General features: G+C 36.4%; 2 protein-coding genes across 2 annotated transcripts; both read right to left on the bottom strand.

The window, feature by feature from the left end:
- Positions 1–6927, bottom strand: LOC137745187 (uncharacterized). Its single transcript, XM_068485094.2, has 8 exons — positions 6733–6927; positions 5310–5540; positions 3772–3877; positions 2837–3019; positions 1436–1921; positions 1229–1312; positions 1076–1156; positions 1–670 (listed from the first exon to the last, which is right to left on the bottom strand). The coding sequence occupies exons 2-7, from the start codon at positions 5355–5357 to the stop codon at positions 1092–1094; spliced, it is 972 nt and encodes a 323-aa protein (XP_068341195.2). The 5' UTR covers positions 5358–5540; positions 6733–6927; the 3' UTR covers positions 1–670; positions 1076–1091.
- Positions 6928–13133: 6206 nt separating this feature from the next.
- LOC137745994 (two-component response regulator ORR10) lies at positions 13134–15461 on the bottom strand. Its single transcript, XM_068486036.2, has 5 exons — positions 14998–15461; positions 14746–14849; positions 14515–14592; positions 13981–14051; positions 13134–13736 (listed from the first exon to the last, which is right to left on the bottom strand). The coding sequence occupies exons 1-5, from the start codon at positions 15101–15103 to the stop codon at positions 13421–13423; spliced, it is 675 nt and encodes a 224-aa protein (XP_068342137.2). The 5' UTR covers positions 15104–15461; the 3' UTR covers positions 13134–13420.
- Positions 15462–22471: the final 7010 nt, after the last annotated feature.

The raw sequence follows: 22471 nt of genomic DNA, 5'->3' as shown, positions 1-22471 counted from the left end.
TTTTAGGGTTAAAAACCACAACGAAATTAATTTATTCCACAAGCAATTTGTAAGTGCAACCACGACATTTTTGAGTTAAAAAACTTCAAATTTCACCATGTCTGCAAATTTACACAATACATAAAAACTTAAAATCCCGAACCTTATGTACCCGCCCTGACAAGCGGGTCCAGGACCCGTTTGCCCATCCCTGATTTATATCTACCCACTTCAGAAACACTGATTTATATTCAACTACATTTCTTCCGTCTGACGGAAAAAAAGACTACATTTCTTTCCAGACCAAGAAAAGAAAAACAAAACTACATTTTGTATATCAGATCAACCAACCACAATACCCAAATTTCTTTATCGACTATCAACAATTCCAACTGCAGCACTGGTTTTCCTTTTCCTCCTTTTTTTAGGGTGATAGGCGACATATCACATCACGACCATCATCGTCATCAAAACAAACTACATTTGTTTCTAAGATAAAATATACCTCAAAAAAAGCAACTGAATATAAAACCTGCAGCAGCTAGCAGAATATCCAAGATAACAAAAACCATTTCCATAACGGCTTCCAGCATTGATGTCCTCTTGTTGTAAGGAACCACCCCAACTGTCATTCTCACTACCATCAGTAAGTGCCTATGTAAACCCTTCTGTCCTAGGGTTGAAATTTTACCTGTATACAAAGCCGAGGCAAAAGTCAGTGCCTATGTAAGTACATATAGTAATTTTAACAGCGTTATATGAGCTAAAACTCTTGGCCTACAAAACTTTGCATATCTGCAAACGTGATTTCCGGGTAAGCAGCTATGGAACTAAGATTCATTTTCTCTAATCACATTCAGTATAAAGGTGAAGCTACTGATGTAGTAAGTTATCATGGCCTCTGACACAGAAACTGTGAGCTTCAAATGTATCCACAGAATGAAGATCCAATAATTAGATCTTATCGATGTTAAACACAATTTCTACGTACGCAGCAACATAAAAAAAATTTGATATAAGAGGTAAAATGTATTGGAGGAAACAAAGATATATTAAATGTCGGAAAACAGAAAAGTTATACAAGTGATTAACTTACATTTGGAATTTTATAACTATTCACTGCCAAAATCTTCATAACTTACACCTTCTGAGACGGTGTCCAATCTGTTATTGTCTCCTGTAAGAGTGACGGATCAAAATCAGAAAGCCCCTTGCAGTGAAACAAGGAAAGATATGTCTAAGTCCTCACCTTGATGTTCTCTGTCACGAGAATCCAGGAAGTTGTTATTATCTGTAGCCAAGAAGGGTGATCTAGGATAGCTCTCCAGTATGTCTAAAACATTTAGAACAGGGATGATTAGATAGAAATTTCTCATGTTTAGTGTAAAGACTTCTCATGGTTAGTGTTTAGATAAAAATTTCTATAGAGAGAGAGAGAGAGAGAGAGAGAGATCACCTGAACTCTGAGAAAAGTCAGTTGCCAGATCTGAAAAGCTCAAAATTCGAGGAATCTGACCTAAAAGACCAAATGATGAACTGTCTGCATCAAGCAGTGATTCATTTAGGGGCTGTGAATTGGACTCTACGCTATTGAATGCTGCAACAGAAGCATCTCCAATAGCGGGCCGGGTTTCCAGGAGGTTTCCATCAGCACTAAACATGTACGAACTTCCTGAATATCCAACTTCTGATTTGACAATTCCCCCATTCATTCCATGCATCAGACCTATGTTGGAGATCTGGTTCGAAAGCATGTTTGGTTGGACATCAATCCTACTGGTATGAGCAGACATTTTACCAGCATTGTGCATACTGGTGTGCAGTGAAGATCCACCATTAGTAAATGCATTAGGTAGGCAGGAACCAACTTGGTGGTGTATATTTTCTGTCTTCAGCGTTGTTCCTACATGCTCTGGTGCGTAGCATGTTGCGTTTTGGCGCACTGTGAGAGAAAGTATTACATTGTCAATTTTTTTTTCAAAATTATTACACTGTTATACCCTCAGTTCGAGCATGGATGACATCTAAAAGCAAGAATAAGAAATTGAAATGAAACATGTGATCAAATGGAGTAAGAGTTGTCTACAGGATGGAAGAGGGTAGAAGGGCAAAAGATTTTGAGGAGACAAATAGTAGTCGTTACGTCTTGGTATTTAGGTTGTGCGCATCACTGTTTACTCATACAGAATTTAAATCCATATATTTCATAAGAATATGTTGCCAAATTAAGTAATACCAAGAGAAAATATTTAAGTGGTTGAATTATTTATACCAAGGCCCTACAATTTAACTGCTTAAATTGAAAATGCAGCAAAATACCCTGAAATCAGGTTACGGGTACAAATCTCTTGGTCCTGTTAATCTGTAAAAACTTTTTAAGAGACAAATCTGTAACCTTAGTGATGATATATTTCTAAATGGCAACTATTATTCCTATATGCATAATGAAAACTTAATTAAGAGAAAAATTTGTAACCTTAGTGATGATATATTTCTAAATGGCAACTATTATTCCAATATGCATAATGAAAACTTAATCACAAAGCTGTTTAAGGTAAAAAGAGAGACCAACGAAGAGAGGAAGGAGAGGGGGGGGGGGGGGGGGGGGGGAGAGGTCTGCATGCAAACTACATCAAGCATTTAATTGTGAATGCCCCTCACTACTTTCTTTCTTCCGATCTATTACATTGCTTATTTTAAGAGGCATACCATTACTGTGAAATAAGTTAAATAATCAAAACGACATATTGACAGATCAAAACCCACATGAATCTATAAAGCTTCATTTGCACGGATACAAAAAAAGCCCCTAGCTTAAGCATAATAAAATTTCCATCTAAGTGAGAAGAACTCTTACTTGATGAAATGTGAGATCCATTGGAACTAGATATTGAAGTGACTCCACTTGAGTGTAACTGACTCATCAATTCCACCTGTTGCTTAAGCAAGTTGTTATATTGTATTATTTGGTGCTTCACCATCAATCTTAAATAATAAGCCCTGAAGAATTCCCGATTCTCTTCCTCAAGTTTCTGCCAAACTGGAAGTGCAGCCGGAATTAATGTAAAGATGAGCATACAAACACAGAGAACATCACTCTAAAATTCTCTAACTATTGACACAGAGCAGAAATAGTTAAAAATAAGTTAATATTGGATATTAACATTTCATAGTCATTGCAATATAATTATATAACTAAAAAAATTCATTACATGGGACAGTTCAGAATACGAAGTTTCCTGCATTGGAGATTAATCATTTCGAAATCACTGCAGAGAAAATTCAGATTCGAAGGATTATAAGTTAGGTTTCTCATCACCACTGATCTCTCAATGAAAAAGGATAGATCTATAAGTTACAGCAACTTTGATGGCTAATACAAGACTAAAACGTCAAAGTCCACCAGATTGGCTAATAAAAAGAAACACCGCAAGCAAGAAGATTGAACTTCCAACTCAGAACAGAAGGCAATAAAAGTTGATGGCCCCATCGAGAAGAACACAACCACTATACAAAAGTAGGCAAAATGACTGAAAAAATACCCAAGAGAAAAACCATTCTGGCATGCTCAATAAGTAATGCCTTACGGGCCATAAAAAGAAGCAAACAAATTCTTTGTGTAATGTTCAGCTTGCAGAATGTTATAAAACATTTTGTGAGTGAGGGGAGAAACAAACAAAAAAAAAACCATGAAGAAAAAGAATTTCAGATTAAAGGAAAACATCGAGAAGGTAACAAACTACAATAAATAAGAAAGAAAGCAATAAAGAGGACTATAGGATATCATCTTACCAAGTTCTGTGAAACCAGGCTCTATTTTTGCCTGATCCAGTAAAGTATCTACCACTTCCTTCTGGTTCATGTAAAGCTGGAGACATCGCTCGATAAGGTTTTGCACCTAAGAATAAACAAACATTTTGCATGTTCAACTTGAATGAAAGGAATAAAACAAAAAAAGGAATTATAGTAACTTCTACATTTAGTTGAGTGAACAAAGCAAGCGTGTAGCCATTACTTGCTTTATCCTCCCTTGACTCCAACTCATTAGTCAACTTAATTAGAGATCCTTTCTTTCACGATTGTTTTAATTTCCCTACAGTAGTGGATGAAGTTATAAAGACCAATTAGCTTGAGATTACAATTTTACCTTTTCATCACATTTTATTCATGTAATAATTTAATTTTTATTTCTGGTTAGTTGCTTTAATTAATCTTATATTAGTCTTATGTTTTTATTTTATGTATGAGATGACAGAAGCAGTACTTAGCATGTTCAATTTCTTAAGCATACAAACTGTGCACACTTAGCAATATGCTAAGATTTGCTTTTTAAAGCATTTAATTTCTAATCCCATATCAGATTTGGAGAGCTTGTTAGAAGTGGGGAATACACGTCAAATATGATATTGGAGGTAAAATGGATTTTATCTAGAAGTTAATTTAACATAAATAAATAAATTTATCTAAACGTAATAAACATCACTTAGCTTTGACAGTTGAACATTCATAATTAATCTTATATTTAACTCTCTAATACTCAATGTATTTCAAACTCCTAGAAATTGTCAAACTTTGGAGTTGATTTAGTTTTGTATTCTATTTTGTATTAGGATTTCTTTCCTAGAATAGGTCTACTTCGCTGCATTCACTATGTTAAGGCATTATAAATATCCTTGTAATTCCAATAATTAGAATAACAAAGAGTAGATGCATAGAAAAGTTTTGTTTTACAGAGATTGGAATTCTAATCCTGCGATGGGATTACTTTGGAGAGAGGCCAAAGGTTTGGTTAGATGCCAAAATTCTCGGTGAGAGGCCAAGAACAAGTATGATGCCCCTCGAGATATTCCAGTTATCTTTAATTTTCATTTAGTTTCAATTTTATGCGTTTTTTCGCTTCCACTAAACTACTCGAATCTAAACCATGTTGCCCAGTTCTGTCCTACATCAAGAGAAACCAAGATAGAGTTACTATAAAGAAAGGCCATGAAAATTCACTTGGTTACCTTGCACTTTGTCAACTACTTACATTTTACGTCCCAATAAATGATTTCACAGAAGAACTAAGATAAATTATACATGGGCACTTAAGGGAAAAACAAGGAATAGAAAAGAAAAGATGTATTATAACAAAGCACTGTGTTGCTTTCTTCCTATTTCATTTTGCAACTTTGCATCAGAAAATGTCTCACAGTCGCTGTTCCACTATTATAGCCTAGTTTAAATGGTTTACGTATTTTTCTTTTTGTATTTTTTTTAACAAAAAATACAAGCATAAGTGGATAATCTATGATATAGGTCATCAACAAAAATCCAGTTCAACAACTTACCAGTTGTATATCTTCACGTGAGACCCGTCTAACGGATCCACTAGACATATTCCAAGGTTCCAGTAGGAAGATTCTTGTGTAAGAAAGCTACGCTTATTGATTTTTAAACTTATAAATGAATCCTTCTTGGTTGTAAAACAAATGCCGCAGATGACCAGTGAACTTTGAGACTGATGGATCCTTCACTTCAGCTTCAGATATATCATATACATATAAATGTGATGCACCAACCTGATGACAAAAGAAAAATAGGGATTCATACTTGAATTAGCTCTTCAAATTTATTGGTTGAAAATTAGCGCTTTACCAATAATAGAAATTAAATAAAAGGGCCCAGGCATTAATATGGTATCAAATACTGTATAATATGTGTTCCAAAGAGAGCGAGAGCGCGTGCCTGTGCACACAGCCTATACATAACAAATTTCTAGAGAAACATTTAACAAATAACAAAAAACAAAAATGGCAAGCTACATCTTCGTTGACATTTAAAAACAAAAATGGTCGAATTATTCATTTCCCTAACTACATCTCTTGTAACAGTAAAATTTTAAGTAGTAAATTGTTTACGAACCGGATTCCCTAACTACCACTTCTCACATTAGATCTAAGCATTTATCTGCAATGGGATCATGAATGAAATATCCGTTTCAAAACGGTACTTACTGAAGAATACACTTCCACACCACCCGATTCACATGTTAGAATCCTAAAGCATTAGAATATTTAAGTACTATCTATTTCTCCAGCCTTCCCAAAAATCAGCGAAATCGAAGAACCAAAAAAAGACAGCGACTGAAACTTCCCCGCTGTACTAACTAATTTTGTTTACATAAATCAAAACATGAATAAATGCTTGGCACCGTGACACCAAATAAAATATTATTCAATGCTAGGACTGTATTGCTTGTTCGGTTCACAAGAATGCCGCGAAAAATCACATATTCCTCACGTGCATGTACAGAATAACTTATATGGGATGAAAATAAAAATGGAGTCCAATCAGAGAAACAAAAAGTATTTACCAAAAGAGGATTCAATATATGGTATGGGAGTACACCAAAACCATTTGCAGTTTCAAGTTCTCGAAAAATTCCCACTACTCGGAACCACAGAGAAACTCAGAGCGATTTTCTCTTCAACCAAACAGACTATTAGGTTAGGGTTTGATCAATTTACATCACCGAATCGATCACAACCAAAAATGATTTTTTTCCATGATTACATGAAATTACTAAAGCAAAACCCTAGACAAATCGCCCCAATTACAGACTGATAAATACAGACCCATACATACACAATCACACACATGCAACACAATCACAATTCCGAAACCAAAATACGAAATATCAAACCAGAAAAAAAAAAAAAAAAAAAAGGGGGAATCTCTTGGAACAATAAGCTGGTTTGCAGCTGATCTTACCTGAATTCAGTGGAGCTTTTGGGAAAGTGCCAGGGCTTTTACTGGGAGAAAAAGCTTCGAAAGAGAGAGCGCCTGATCAGAGAGAATTGGAAAGTGTAAGGTGACGAAGCCCTCTACTTTTGATGGTGGAACTCCTCTCGCTCCACAAAGCTTCTGTTAAGTTGTCTCTTTTTTTTTTTTTTCCTTTTTTTTTTTTTTTTTTTTGCTCTGGGGCAAAATAGACTGAGGGAAGCGGGGATTCGCGCCACGTGGCGGTAGCGGAGAGTGGTGGGGGGTCCTACAGTAGGCGATCAGGATGAATGGGACTTGTATTTTTTATTTATTCTTATTTATTTTTAACCTTATCCAATCATAGAGAGAGAGAAAAGAGTTTCATCAAAAATCATTACCAACGCTGATTAGTCATTGACTGCTTTGACCAGCGGTGAAAGGATTTGGATCCTCTTCTAAGTCCTAGAAGAGAATCCTCCTGATTAAGGTTATGGGTCGTAGAATTTTCATCTAACGATTATAAATAGTAGAATCTTTTAAAGTTATAATAATTATAACCGTTTGATGAAAAATTTAACAGCACACAATTCTTGACCAGGAGGATTCGCTCCTTAGGCTCAAGAGAGGATCCAAATCCATGAAGAAATGAGAGCAACCCCACCCCTAAAACCTCCTAGTCAAGAATCAATTCAATTCACCCAAATAAATAATAATTGACTGCAATAAATAGTAATTGTTCAAGTGTATTTTTACTCTTAAAAGAAATTATCTAGTCAATTTGTATTAAAATATTATTATTTTCTAAATTATAAAAAAAAATTAAAAATAAATAATTTTGGATAGATTCTTTTTATCAATATTGTCTCACCACGTGTCATTATCCAAAACTACAATTTTGGTGTGTTTATGTAATTTTATTTGGTAGTTTTTTTTTTTTTTTTTTTTTTTTTGAGTTTATTTAGTGTGTTTTTGTAATTTTATTTTGGTTGAATAAACATGCTCTTAATTTAAATAAAGTACCCAATTTAATAAATAAGAAATTACATAAAGTATTAAAAATAAATAAGAAATAACATAAAGTACTAAAAATAAATACGAAACTACATAAATTACTAAAAATAAATAAGAAATTACATAAACTCTGAGTACCTAGGATATATGGTGCTAGGATCTTCGTTGTTAGGATTTGTGTAGCTATGACCCCCTACACTTGTACCCTCGTTTCTTGCATGCCTCCTTCTAGAGGCTTGTTCATAGTGTCACGATCTTGTTAAGTCATTCCTTTCTTCTCTAAGCATCTCCATTTCTTGATTAAGTAGTTGTCTTTGTCTCTCATCAGCCGCATCACGTCTCTCAGTAGTTACAAAGATTGCTTGCATATTTACAGCTTGTGCCTCATCTCTAAACGCGTCCCACGCCAAGTTCAATTCACCTTGGCAAGCAAGTTCGTCCATATATTTTGTTTAGTCACTTTTGGAAGAACTCCATTTTTCCTTTGCTGCCTTTTTACGTTTAGGCCTTAGGACGGACGAGTTAGCTCCGGCACTTTCAGATGTCCCTTCCAGTACTTCAAATGCGTCACCTTCCTGTTGGTCTGGGTCTGCTTCTGGTGGAAAGTGTAGAGGGATGCTGTGCATGACAACTTCTGGACCAGTTGGCAAAAATTTGTATCTGGGACAATCTTTGACAACATTCCTATCGATAGAATGATTTGGTTTTGTTGTTCGCACTGTACTAAACTTGTGCTTGAAGTGTCTATAAAATGCAAGAGAAGACAATTTTATAATCAAGGTAATTAATGTTGGATAAGACAATATTTAAAATGTGGGTGTAATACAAATAAATAGATAAAAATATTGTCACCTGATCCGCTAAACTTTTGTCACTACTCAGATTATTGGCAACTTGAGAGATGGCATTTTTTCAACAAGTAAACGATTGGTTGAGTTTTTTTCCAACAACCTTGAACACCTTGAGCACTTCTTGAGCCTTTTACAAGCTTCTCGCAAAAAGATGTTGTAATTTTACTCCCAAGTTCTCGCAATTGCATCTCATTACCCATAATCGAGTCATGAGTAGCTTAAACCCAACATTCACACAACGTAACATCTTCGATAAGCATCCAATTAGCCATTTTTTTAACACAAAAGTATATGAAAACTTTATTGAAAGTGTTGAAAATATTGAAATATGGTGTTGGGTGCAAGATGATGGTTAGGTATTTAATAATAATAATAATAATAATAATAATAATAATAATAAATTTCATTTTATTTTTTTATGTATTTTTTAACAATTTTTAATAATTTTTTATCAATTTTTATTAAGTTAATTAATATGGACCTTTGAATTTCAAAAAGATCGAAATCCAACAACCCAAAATTGGACACGTGGCCAATGGTAAGATTTTTTACATTTTCTTTTTTTTTTTTTTTAAATATTTTGGCAGAAAAACCTAGACCGTTGATCTAGAAATCAAATGGTCCAGATTTTACCACATCACTAACCGTTAGATTTCAACTTCAATTTTTATTTTACCTTTGGAAATCCAACAGCCATCGTGGCGCCTCATGGCCTAAATCCCGCGTCCCCATTAGTGCACCTACAGTATGGCCCCCCATTTGCCCGCTGTCGAGAACGCACACATGTTTCCCACGGGCTAGTCATAAAAAAAAAAAAAATTAATTCACATGGCTGACGTCAACCTGGCGTCATGTAGGCCAGTTTTTGGGTCAGTCAATTCTAGGTTGGGCTCAAAGTTGGCCTCCACTTTGGGCTAGCTAATTAGATAGGGTGGAGTGGGTTTTCAAGGGCTAGGGGAAAAATGGGTTGCTGCCTAGCTTATTTGTGGAGGGGTGAAGTTGCTTTGAGTCAGGTCGTCAACAAACTAAACGTCCCTGGTGTGTGTTTTTATAGTGCTTGAATTTTAGGGTGTGTTTGTTTGTGATTACTAGATCTTCTTGAACTGGACTAACTAATAGTGTAGTATCGTATTTGTTATTCATATGGACTAGCTTTGATAAGATTATGAGGGACTAGCCTTGACTAAATGGTCTTAATGAGCCATCTTCCCCCTTCCCCGAAGAACAGAGTGCTGCTAAAACCATCAACTACAATCTCGTCTGCTTCACTTCGCCAAAACCTAGTAGCGCGAATTGATTGGATGTTCTCTTCCTCGAGCGAATCCTCATATCAATTTCTTCTTTTAGGTCTCATTTCTCTCTCTCTGTTTCTTCTATTGTGATGGGTTTTCTCTTTCGCACCAGCAATAGTAGCTGTTCCCCTTCTCCATCACACATCAGCACCAGGAGCTGCTGCCCTTCTCCTGTCACCAAATTAGTCAATTTCCTCGTTGGGTTTTTAATTCAGACCAAAATTTCAACTGGGTTTTCAACTTTTCTATGCATATCAAAATCTCAACGAACTCCCCTATCCATCTTCATCTTCTTACTGTCGTCATCTTGTCGTTGTCTTTGTGTCATCTCCTTCATCTTCTTGTTGAAGCTCGTACTCAATTTGAAACCATCGTTACTGATCTCACCATAGTCGCAAAATTTGTATTTGGGGTTTTTGGTTTCTCTGCAACCTAGGTGTGATTTACTTTAGAAATCAATGATTTTTTCAATCATCTTTAGACTGCTCATGTAATGGACTATAATTCCTCTAACTAAGCTAAAAAACTGCATTCCTTTTCCATGGTGGTTGTGATTTGTGTGAGAGAGAAGTGATCGTGGTGGCTAGCATGGCGAGGTTTCAGTTTTTTTTTTTTTTAAGGGCCAGCTAAATTAAAAAAAGGCAAAATAAAATATATAGTCTGTAACTTAATCCAACACCGCATCAAATGCTTCACTATTTTTATACTGTTTAGTCTATGCCAAGCCAGTTTAGAAGTACCTAAACCTAGTCCAATCCGAGATAGTCCACCCTAACAACTGGAGCCTAACAATATATTTTAACAAGAGAGAAATTGAGTGAGGGTTTATAGAAGGGGCATGCAAGGAAGATCATATTTTGTAAAACACATAAAATCTCTCTAATAGAGGTAGGATCCACAATACAAGTAGATCTCACTTCTGTGAAAGAGATGGTTTACATGTGGTCCACAAAACATAATCTCTCTAACATTTTCCTTACAGAAATTCATATGAGACTTGATCCTTGTTCTTGAAGTCATTATTATCTCTTTTGAGTCAACTTGATCCTTGGTTAGATAACCAAATAGATCCCATGCCTAATTCAGTCATCACCACCACCAACTAAAAGTGAAATTGCTTTTATGTTCCAAGGCTTGAGCAGTTCCCTATCATATTTGTACTGTGTGTTAGCAAAATTCAACTATCTTCAGTCTTGACGAAATTGTACCTACAAAACAAAATAAAACCTTTTATCAAGGCCAAAACCTCACGCGGGGAGGTTTGGCTAATGGATCTCGTATGTCTAAGTCAGTTGCTCTGAAAAGAGAGAGGATTTTAGGACTTAAGTGTGCAACAAAAACTTATCATACATTAGTGTTGATGGAGTATTCATAAGGAGATAGCCAGCCATGAATTTAGGCACTATTTTAAAATAGGCCTAGGAGCGGACGGTCGGATACCATCGCGATTTACTCCTAATCAGTTACAAAATCAGAAAGCATATTAAGTGAATGCCTAGGTGGGATCAGGTGGAGTTGGGCACACATAGGTGGGGCTAGACGGTAACTAGGTGGAGAACGCAAGAATTTAGGAAAAAAAAATATTACAGAGTCTGCGTTGCAGTCGCGCATAAAAGAACATTTTTTCTCTTTCACTAACCCACCTTTTTTCCTCGTTTTTATCTCTATAAGATGGTCTCACCATCTTCCCAATTCATCCTTCTGTATTCCTTTTTATTAACTCCACATCTGACTCCTTTTTCACCGAAGAAAATTATTTTCCGACTCTTTTGTTTGTGAAATTTGCAGAAAAGGATGATCAACGGAGGAAGGAGAGACGACGTTGTGAATGTGATACATCTAACGGTAAAGAAAGAAATGTGCATATGGTCATGTGTACTAGAGAAGCTCTCCCACAAAGAGTAGTAAAGCCTAACATCACAATGGGCTTTTTATGTAATCAAAATGGCCTGCTAGGTTGGATCCATTAGTTTAGCAGATTACTTAATTACCAATCCACATTTTAAGTTCATGCCCCATTAGTTTGATTAATTAACGTTGATAAAGCTAAAAGGTAATGGACTTGTTAAACTGAATATAATGTTATCCACACACTTATTTTTACCTCTTATACATCTTATTTAATTTCGGCTGTCAGATCGAATAAATTGAAGAAAATTAAAGGATGTAAATTAAGAGGTGTGTGTGAGGTAAAAAATAGCAAGTGGATAGTACCACCAAACTTAATTGTCATGGGTTTAACTGTGAGGATTCCCTCTCATTCGTGTTGTGGGAGAAGTGCTATTTACAGTGACAAAGATGAAGTGTTGGGGACAATGTCACGACCTCTTCCCGGTTTAAAAGATGCATTAGAGGCAGAACAGGGGTGGTCGGGTGTGCCTTAGCTTTTACCGCAGTTTAGAAAATGTTTTTAGCGAAAATTATAGGGGCCTTGCCACCTACAAGGCTCTTAACTCACCTTAACTCACATGAGAAAAAAGACTTGGATGAAAGGGTTTTACGGGAGGAATTTTAACGTTAGAAGACCGGACTTAAAGGTATCGTTTGGTATGCAGGACGGGACGGAACGGAACGGGATGGGACGGGACGGGACACGACGGAACGGAACGGAGCGGGAGCAAAGATGTCTTCAGATGGAAACAAGGAGGAAGAAGAAGGAGACGGAGAGGTTATAATTTTGTGTTCCACGGATGTGGAACGAGTCGTTCCAGGGGGTGAGGTGGATTGAAAATTCACCCAAAACTCATCCCGTGGAACAGCTCGTTCCACCTGTTTTAGGCGCACTAAACGTGGGACGGAACGCCTTGTCCCACTCTGTTCCGTTCCGTCCCACGTACCAAACGGTACCAAAAACCTTGACCCACTGTTGGTCCCACCTCCTTCTCACACCACCCTAAATCGAGCTCCCGCACAGAAGAATTTCTCATTTTAGGAACAGTTGTACGATATTGATATCGAGGAGGACGTGAAAGATATGCTCTTTTTGTTTTGGTTTCAGACTCAGGAGGCAAATGATGTGGTACATGCTTTGCAATTAGGTGACTGCTTGAGCGTGACTTGAGTCTTGAACCTTTTATTTGTATTTTTTTTTTAATTTTTGACCAAAAAAGAATAATTTACACTAAATTTATAAAAATTAAGATTTTTTTTTAAAATTATTATTATTAAGGAAAAAGAGAATGTTCGAAGCTATTACAATAAACGAAAGAAGGAAACAAGGAAGGAAAACACTCTGTCGATCAACAACATCCAGTAATCTTGTTTCATATACATGATTTATTTATTTAATTTTCTACTTTATGTCATTAATTTAAGCAGCACAACAAAATTGGAATGAACTATTTCCATGTAAATTGTATACATGCAAAAAAAAAAAAAACAAAAAAAAAAAAAAAAAAAAAAAAAAAAAAGCAAGAAAAACCCTTTACACTCATTTCGGCCAGTGTCAACCAGCAGCTGAAATGGAAAAAAACGAAAATGGGTAATAGAATTATACAGTTCAAATCACAAGGAGAAAAAAAAAAAATTGGACACCTTCATCAATCAAACCAGAGTGGCGATTCCACTGTATCTTGGTCTAGTTATATCAGGTGAAAACCCCTCTTCCACCGCCTTCCTCTTGTTACTGTTTGGCGGTATCGGTTGCAGTTGCGGTTGCGGTTGTTGTTGTTGTTGTTCTAGTTCATGATGCTCCTGCTCCTGCTCCTGTGATTGAGTCTCTGAACTTTCAGATTCATCTTCTTGTTTTTCTTGGTTTTGATTGTTGGACTTGGCTTTCATCAAATGGGGTCTAAGCCTACTCAAGTCTGATAATCTCACTGGCTTTAAAAAAAATTCTTCTGCCCCTTCTTCCAAGCATCTGTTATTAACCACATAATTAATCGGCTAAGCTTTTCAGATTTAAAATTTCCAAATCTCTACAATACTCTATGGTAAGTGATTTTTGCGCTCTCATTTTTTTTCGTTCTCTCTGCTCCTCTCTTGTAGACAGAGGAGTGCAGAAACAGAAAACGGAGCGTGAAAATCACTATTGGCTACGTAAGAGAGAGAAATTGCAGACGAAAAAGGTTGCAAATCAGGTTTGTTCTTTTGTCCTCTGTTACCTGTTGATTCTTGAAGGCACATTCTCAGATGACATGATCACAACAGGTATGTTCCTCAGAGATGAAGACTCCTGAAAAATAAAAATAAAAATTCCTATAAACTTTTTGGAACATGACAAAGGAAATCTTGTGACTGACATCTGGAACCTGATTTATTTTGGGATGAAAAATTGAAAGGGAAAATATTCCAGGAGATTTTAATTGATATTTCAAACCTAAGTGGGCAACTCGACAATTCTAAAACAGAGTACGATTCTCTCTCCTCTAATCTCTCTCTTCTGTCCCTTCTTATTTAAATTGTTAAGATGAAGCTAGAAGCTTATATTATTTTTTTTTACAGAGAGATAAAGACAAAAATAAAAGTGCAAGATAATGGAAGAAAAGGGTAGGAGAATAGGAAACTGTACTGGACAGATGGAAGGAAAATCTCAATGGGGAAAGAAAGATTGAGAAAAAGAAAAAAGCAAGGGAATATAATGATGAAGGAGAAAAGAGGGAAAGGAATACAAGAAAATAAACAAATAAAAAGCACACCTTTATTTTCCTGAGCAAATCATATCCTGTCATTCCAGGCATACAGTAGTCTGTAATTACAAGATTCACTCCCACTTCCTGCACAACCACAACAAAACAAATCAAATTTAGTAGCCCATATTTTTTTATATAATTTCTTCACGCAAAAAGAAGGAAAAATAGAGAGAAAATTAATTAAAAGCTTGGGAATTTGAGACATTGAGAGTAGACTGGAGAAGAAGATAGTAGTACCTGTTGATTGTTTGGGGAAACAGAAGGTGAATCTGAACTGCTTTGATCATCCTCATACAAACCCAGAAACTCTAAAGCCTTACTACCAGAATCAACTGTAGTAACTGCATTCAACAATCCAAACCCAACATTAATATAGTAAAACAATGAGAACCCAACACTTGGAATTTCATCAGATTTGCTCTCTTTTGTTCTTTTATTGGAATGTCGGAAAATCGAACTCAAAACCTCAAGCGCAGAGGATTTATTTACCTTGGTACGATGAGCTCTTGAGGAGCCTCTCGATCAGCTTCCGATCGATGACGCTGTCATCAACAGCTAGAACATGGAACTGTGAGTCTGTGGCAGCCATCCCCATTTCACACAGATGAAGATGAAGGTTCAAGAGCAAAGCAAATACCAAAAGAAATAGCTAGAGGTTTATTTTATTTTCTTGTTTTTGTATGGTGGGTGGTGTTTTTCTATGGGAGGAGGAGGAAATGATGAAGAAGGGAGGTTTGTTGTATTGAAATAAGAAGAGGAGGAAGACCCACCAATATCCACATCCCACCAAGCAAGATCCGACCAGATTTCATCCCAAATCTTTCAAATTTTTTCCAACTTGATTTTTGAATTACAGGGCAAGCAATGAAAAAAGAACAAAAGAAAAAAGAAGGATAAATCTAATTTAATAATCCCAATGAAATGAATAATATTTAATTATTGGTTGACAGGCTAAGGGTGGTGGGTTATATGTATTTATGCAAATCACTAGACATATGAGGAGCACATGGTGGAAGACTATATTTTGTAACTAGATATAATGAAAGTTGATAATTGAATTATAACTTAAACGTTGATAATTTATTTAATTTTATTAATAACATATTGTTTAGTTTGTAAATTTTATCTACAAATTTAATCTTGTTAAAATTACACGAGCAAAGAGAGGTTTTGTGCGAAAATAGAAAGTGCGAACCAAAGGGAAAAAAGTTGGAGGAGTGAGAGGGGTGTGGTGGGGAAGGTGGGGGCCCATGAAAATCCTCCTAAGAGATACGGGTGACGTCAGCAGAGGTGCCTTTTTTTCCTGGGTGTGGAAATCATGTGGCGCTCGCCATATCTCGAGCAGGTGGGAAGTGGTGGCAAAGCAGAGCAGGCAATTTCTTTTGATTCCCTTTTAAGATTTGCTTCCCATGGCATGCATGATCATGTCACCATGCCCACACCCAACACACCCATGCATACATTCAACATTATATTCGTTGGATCCCACTCGAATTCTCTTTGGAAGGATGTTAAGAATCATCACATCATATTCGTTAATTGTATATCGTGTGGTTATAAATTATTTTTTAATTTTTTAATTTAAAATTAAATACAAATAGTACCTAACTGTGGAGCCAAAAATAATTGAGAAAAATATGGCGGCGACACGTGGATTATAGGGTAAAAATGACAAAATTACTCTTGAGGAATACTATAACTCCTACGCACGAACAGTGGACAATCATGACTCAATTAAGGCCAAAAGTGCTCAAAATAGGTAATCATTCAAAACCTATTTCATCCATCCTCATCAAATCTTCTCCACAAGGTAACCCTCAAATCATTCCTTTCAAATTATATTAATTAGCTAATTAAGTGATTTATTACTCAATTAGTTTATTAATTAGCTAACACATTATGAATCACACCCAAAAAACCATCCAAGTGGCCGGTCCCCATCCTCCCAAAGGGGCCGGCCATACCCCTATAAATACTACCTCATTTTCTCCAAACTCAATTCCAACTTTCTTGCAAAATTTTCTAAATTCTCCAAACAATTTTCCCACAAAATTCTAATCTTTGGCATCGGAGGTTCTTCGGCCAAAGCCCCCGTCCCCCCCCCCCCCCCCCCCGCCCCAAAAAAAATCATCGTGGGTTTGTGAGGCTCTTAGCCTTGACCTAAGGTGTTATTTGTTTTGTAGGTGCAATTTTGTCTAAGAATAAGAAGGAAGAAATTTGCATCCACACTATCGATTTTTTACCATAAGATGTACGATGAACAGATAGGATATGAGGATCCCTAGGATCCTGACAAAGAGGATCCGAAGAGGATCCTCATCCCCTTTTCAAATCTTAGTCCAGTAAATTCAACTTACCACTTGTTTTGGGGACATAAAGTACATATATTGGTAATAATAAACATTTCATATTGTATAACGTAAAGAGATTTAGCATGCAGTGTAACTATTACACCGCCACATTGTATTAGCAATCAACATGTTATATGGATGAATCACGTAGTTGATGGATTAGGGCAAGTCGAAGGGTATAATATTATTTAAAATATTTACTAACTCCATTCACTTGGCGTACTATATAGGAGTGCACAGGCGATCTTGAAGGTGAGTGAGATGTATCATGTGCAAGTTACGTGATGAAAGAAATGTGAATGACGATATATGCTTGACTATTTAGTAGAATCTCCCCAAGTTATGTGCAATTTGATGGGTTTATTCTTGAGATTTGTAAAACGGGTAAACTAAATCAAGGTCTTCGAATTATTGATGGTGATTAAGTTGTTTGATTTTTTCTAGTTACATTGAATTTTACCATGCGTCAATTTGAATATTTACAAATCACTCACTAGTGATCTCACTTTTTATGTAAAAAGTTGAAAGAATTATAGAAGGAATTTATGGTTAAGTGGTTAAGAGTGTTTAACTTTGCAATAGAAATTTGATAGGGCTTTGCAATAGAAATTCCAATATGGCTTATATGTCTATGAATCACTTAGTTGATGTGGCAAAATTTTTAAATTGATATGCATCAATTTCTTGGTTAGATTCATAAACATAGAAATTAAGAATTTTTGCGTTGAAAAAAAAAAAATTTGAAATTTGGTACCTCAAATTCCAAGTTTAAATTTCATATAATTAATTGTCATTTTCAAATTTCCATGAATAAGAGTTTAAATATAAAAAAAAATACAAAAAAACTCAACTATGAGTGGCTACCACCATCATTGTCACCATCATGGCTGCCGTCACCACCCATACTGGTGTCTCCCCCACCAATGTCGCCGCCACCACCCACTGTCATCACCAGCATCACCACCGCCACCGCCACCGCCACCACCCACCATCATCATTGCCGCCACCACCACCCACCATCATCACCATTGCCACCACCACCACTACTAGCATATTTCTTAACTACTATATCACATTTATATATTAATGATCCTATACGCACAATATAATCCGTATTTAAATATTGTTCTCCTTTTAGGTTAACCAAACAGAAGAATTCACTAATTATGAAAAGTAAAATCCGGTCATTCAATTTTTTTATTTTAAAATTCCTTAACTTTTTAAAATTTTATCATCCAAATGCAATGTAATATTTTCAACTTAACGTGATACTTTAAAAAATTATCACGATTCTAGGTAAAAGGTGGAGTTATAAACCAGTTAGAAGAAATCCAACACATGGAAAGAGACTGATCACCCTTATTATAGTGTGGAGAAAATAATTGCTCCTAAAATTACTCAACATGTTATGGTATTATTTTTCTTGATCCAAAACACTGTATCTATCAAATATAGTCAAAATTCCATCTAAATAGATACCAATGCTCTCAAATTTAACAATAAAATAAATTAAAGGCTTTTTAGCCAAAATGATTCGTGACTTTGACATAACTCCTTAATCTAGTCCTCAATAATTAATGATAATCAATAGTAGTGTTCTTGAATTTGTTTATCATGAATTATTTTAATCTTTCCTTGAATTTGTCCATCGTGATCATTTTAGTTTTTTCGTGAAAAATCTGCCAATTGCTCTGTTAGTGTAATGATGTGGCACCATGTGGGTCTCACAAATACAATCATATAATGATATGTGTATTAACTTTAAAAACTATTTTTATATTTAAAACTAAAAATGATATTAGAAAGAAAAAAGGCGTTGAAGGCATGATTAAAATTTTGCTGCTCTCACTTGCGGTAACTGCGACGGTGCTCAATGTCGGTGATGAGTTGGGTCTAAGGGGATAAGGTTGTGGTGGTGGAGTGTAGAAGTGAAGGTGAAGTTGGACATAAACCTGAGGCGACAATAGCTAAAAAACCTTTAATTTATTTAATTGTTAAATTTGAGGGTATTTGTGTCTATTTAAGTGAAATTTTGGATATATTTGAAAGTTTTTATAAAAAGTGATATTTTTTAAATTAAGAGTTAATTTTTGGCTATATTTGATAAATACTCTATATTAATTCAAGTAAAATTGTAAGATCCCACATCGCCTAGGGGAGTGATCCTTATATGTATATTCCCATCCCTACCTAGCATGAGACATTTTGGGAGTTCACTGGCTTCGGGTTCCATGGGAACTCCGAAGTTAAGCGAGCAGAGTGTGAGAGCACTCCCATGATGGGTGACCCACTGGGAAGTTATCGTGTGAGTTCCCATAAACAAAACCATGTGAGCGTGGTTGGGCCTAAAGTGGACAATATCGTGCTATGGTGGTGGAGCAGGCCCGGGATGTGGTGGACCCCGGGTCGGGATGTGACAAAAATACAATTTGGCAGAGGAAAAAAAGAAGTAAAATACAATTATTTGTGCCCTTTTTGAGTCGTCTTATCCTATCATGTCTAAATTAGCATTCTTAAAAAATAAAGGTTGGACATGTTAGTACTACGGTTTAGTGGTATTCCTATTATATTCAAAGGCGACTTTGAATAAAACTATCATGGCTAGCCCATATGAGGCTTAACCCATTCTCTCATTTGTTAGTGTAGATAATATTCTATGTATTAAAAAAAAATCACAATTTATGAATCTACTGAGGAACTGAAGTTTTTCATTATCATCATATTTCCTCAAAAAATATTTGGTACAAATGTGTTTCAATTTGTAGAATTATAGACCCGTTTGATAATCATTTCAATTTTTTATTTTATGTTTTTCAATTTTCATTTTTAAAACTGATAACTTATTTAGTAACTATTTTAAAATGTTTAAAATAAATACAATTGAATGCTTGCAAACTTAGCTTTCAGTTTTTATTTTTATAAAAACTAAAAACAATTACTAAACAAATTAATGAAGGATCCAGATTCTCTCCAGATCTAAGGATTCTGATCCTAGGGATCAGTTGATCTGGCCCATTGAAATTTGATCCAAAGGCTACAATCAGGGGGTTCCACTAAAAATTCTAATAATTATAACCGTTGGATCAAATTTCAACAAACCAGATCAATTGATCGCTATGCTCAGGATCCTTAGATCCAAAGAGGATCTGGATCCATTAATGAAATAGGTATTAAATGACACCTAAAGTGACACACCCCGACCGAGATCGGAGCGTGCTGGCCGTCACACCAAGGTGACGTAGCCATGTGCACGTGCGGAAGCTAATAAAGTAGTAATATAAAAGTACGAATAAATTAAAACCAACTAGCAAATAAAGTGCTAAACAAGTGCTAGCGTAAGTGAAAGACAATTTCCAGAGTAGGTCTACAGCAGTCCAAAAGAAAGTTGCGACAAAAGTACACCCGAAGGTGACCCTACGCTGGTGAGTATCTGTCAGAAAAGCCGGGAGAATCCTCTGGGAAAAACCACCTGAACTGTTACTCAACTAGAACCTGGAGGGGCGCAAAACAAAAGTGTGAGTGGGCAAAAACAAAGCTTTCGAAAACCATTTATAAATACTTTCTAACCCCTCGCCGTAAAACCTGTATACTTCCCAGAAAATAATCATATATACGTATGTATAGATATGCCAAATATGCTCAAGGGTATACCAATCATGCTCAAGAATGTGCCATGTCAAAGTCTCATAATGATATGCAAGTGCTCAGGTATAAATCAAATCAATATCATGTAATCTGGCAGCCGGAGTCACCTAACGTGACCTGTACGACTGCATATAGAGCTCAAATCTCAAACTCAATAACTGAACCTGCCCACGAGTCGGAACTACCTAAAGTGGTCTGTACGACAGGCCTGGGTGTAATACATATGTACGCTCTAGTGCTACGATCACGTGAAGACTGTGCGAATAATCGCGGGTCACCTACGAGTCGGAACCACCTAAAGTGGTCTGTACGACAGGCCTGTGCACCTACCTTGAGTCCAAGGTGAGCATAAGGTGCGGGAAGTGAACATCACGTGAAGGATTGTGCCCTGGCCACGGGCGGGAGCACTAACACCGGGGGTGCAGGTTATGAGCTCTCTAACCACCTCAAACCACTACTGAAACATAAACGTGAATAACGCTTACCTGACACTTAGCTGTGCGTCCACTGCACCCAATATGCATATGTATATGCAAGCCTCTACTAATGCATGCCGTTATGCATAACCGATAATAATAAAGTGCATGGCATAACGTAAATAACCCTTTTTAAACAATTTCTGGGAATATAAAAGTATATAGGTATATACGGAAAACAAAAGCCCACTCATTGGTATGTAGAAGGGTCGTAGCCCCCCTGCCTCGCATGTGCACGCTCGTCCTCGGGGTACGTGTCACCTATATGCGAAATAGCTATAAAAACGTTAACTTTAAAGCACATAACCAACTCCTCGTAATAACTTCTCATACATTGCTCAAAATGGACAAATGAATATACCAACGTGCTCTACACAACCTCAGGATCACAACCATATTTTAAAAATAATTTTTGGACCTCTCACGCGCCCCCACGCGCCGAAATAGGCACGGACCTATGCGCCTCCCACGCGCGGCCACGTGCCATGCACACTGACGGTGTCAATTGACGCCGTCAGGAATATTCCGTTAAAATTTGGAATATTTCGTTAGACTTAACCGGATACCGTTACTGTCGTTAGGAATATTCCGTTAAACTTAACGGAATATTCTTGTTTCTTCTCCGGCCTACCCTCGCCGGACTCCGGTCACCGGAAAACTGGGGAAACTTAAAACTCACTATTCTCCTTCGTTTTTCATCCATTTTTCACGTACTTTATACCAAAATGAAGCCCTAAACATAAACTACCACGTTGGACAAGTTTTAGGGCCTGAAAACAATGGAAACAAACTTTTCAAAAACATGAAAATTCGGCCAAACTTACAGTTCATGGTTCCGACGTCCAAATCCGTCCAACGATGCACTCCCAAGCTCCTTGGGACCTCACCAACACATCTACAAGCTTCAAAAGTCCAAAAGCTAACTAGATTAAACTTGCATGAACAGTACACAATTCGGACCACTTCGAAACGACGTGAAAATGGTAGTTTTCTTACCTGAAAATGGTACCACTAGACTCCTCTCAGCCTCACGAGCTTGATGGTGTACTTGGTTCCCTCGATCTGCTAAGGTTTGAGGGGTTTTGGGGTTTGTCCGTACGTATGGTGAGAACGGGAAGGGAGAGAGAGAGAGAGACAGAGACAGAGAAAGGATAGAGAGAGACAGTAAATGTGCAGGTGTGTGTGTGTGGCCCAACACATGCCACAACACACAAAGCAACCAAAAACGTGACGAAAAATGCACTAGGGGCAAAATTGTAAATTTCATACGTACGTTTCGATATTTCCGGGACGGGATGTCACATAAAGTATATACAATTTGATCCACAAAATTTAAATTTTTAAAAATTTGTTCATCCTTCCAACACAAAGAAAACATGTTCATCCAACGAAATTTAGAAAGGAAAAAAAAACCACAAATTGGAGGAAAAAAAAAAAAAAAAAGCTTATGTTCTGTCTTTAAAATGGAAGTTGGAACACGATGCAACAAAT

This window comes from Pyrus communis, chromosome 12, assembly GCF_041283825.1.
Source record: "Pyrus communis isolate YQ-2024b chromosome 12, ASM4128382v1, whole genome shotgun sequence".
NCBI classification, from domain to species: Eukaryota; Viridiplantae; Streptophyta; class Magnoliopsida; order Rosales; family Rosaceae; genus Pyrus; species Pyrus communis.
Note: the sequence above shows the minus strand (reverse complement) of the source record. Positions and strands in the feature narration are given on the sequence as shown.

Bases quoted from the DNA above. Each gene is read 5' to 3' on its own strand.
- LOC137745994 (XM_068486036.2), bottom strand. From the start codon at position 15,103: ATGGGGATGGCTGCCACAGACTCACAGTTCCATGTTCTAGCTGTTGAT. The intron at 14,593-14,745 runs GTACTACTATCT...GTGGTTGTGCAG, and splicing joins TTTCCCCAAACAATCAACAG to GAAGTGGGAGTGAATCTTGT. The intron at 13,737-13,980 runs GTAACAGAGGAC...GGTTAATAACAG, and splicing joins GTGCCTTCAAGAATCAACAG to ATGCTTGGAAGAAGGGGCAG.
- LOC137745187 (XM_068485094.2), bottom strand. From the start codon at position 5,357: ATGTCTAGTGGATCCGTTAGACGGGTCTCACGTGAAGATATACAACTG. The intron at 1,313-1,435 runs GTGATCTCTCTC...TAAATGTTTTAG, and splicing joins TGACTTTTCTCAGAGTTCAG to ACATACTGGAGAGCTATCCT. The intron at 1,157-1,228 runs GTGAGGACTTAG...TCACTCTTACAG, and splicing joins TCGTGACAGAGAACATCAAG to GAGACAATAACAGATTGGAC.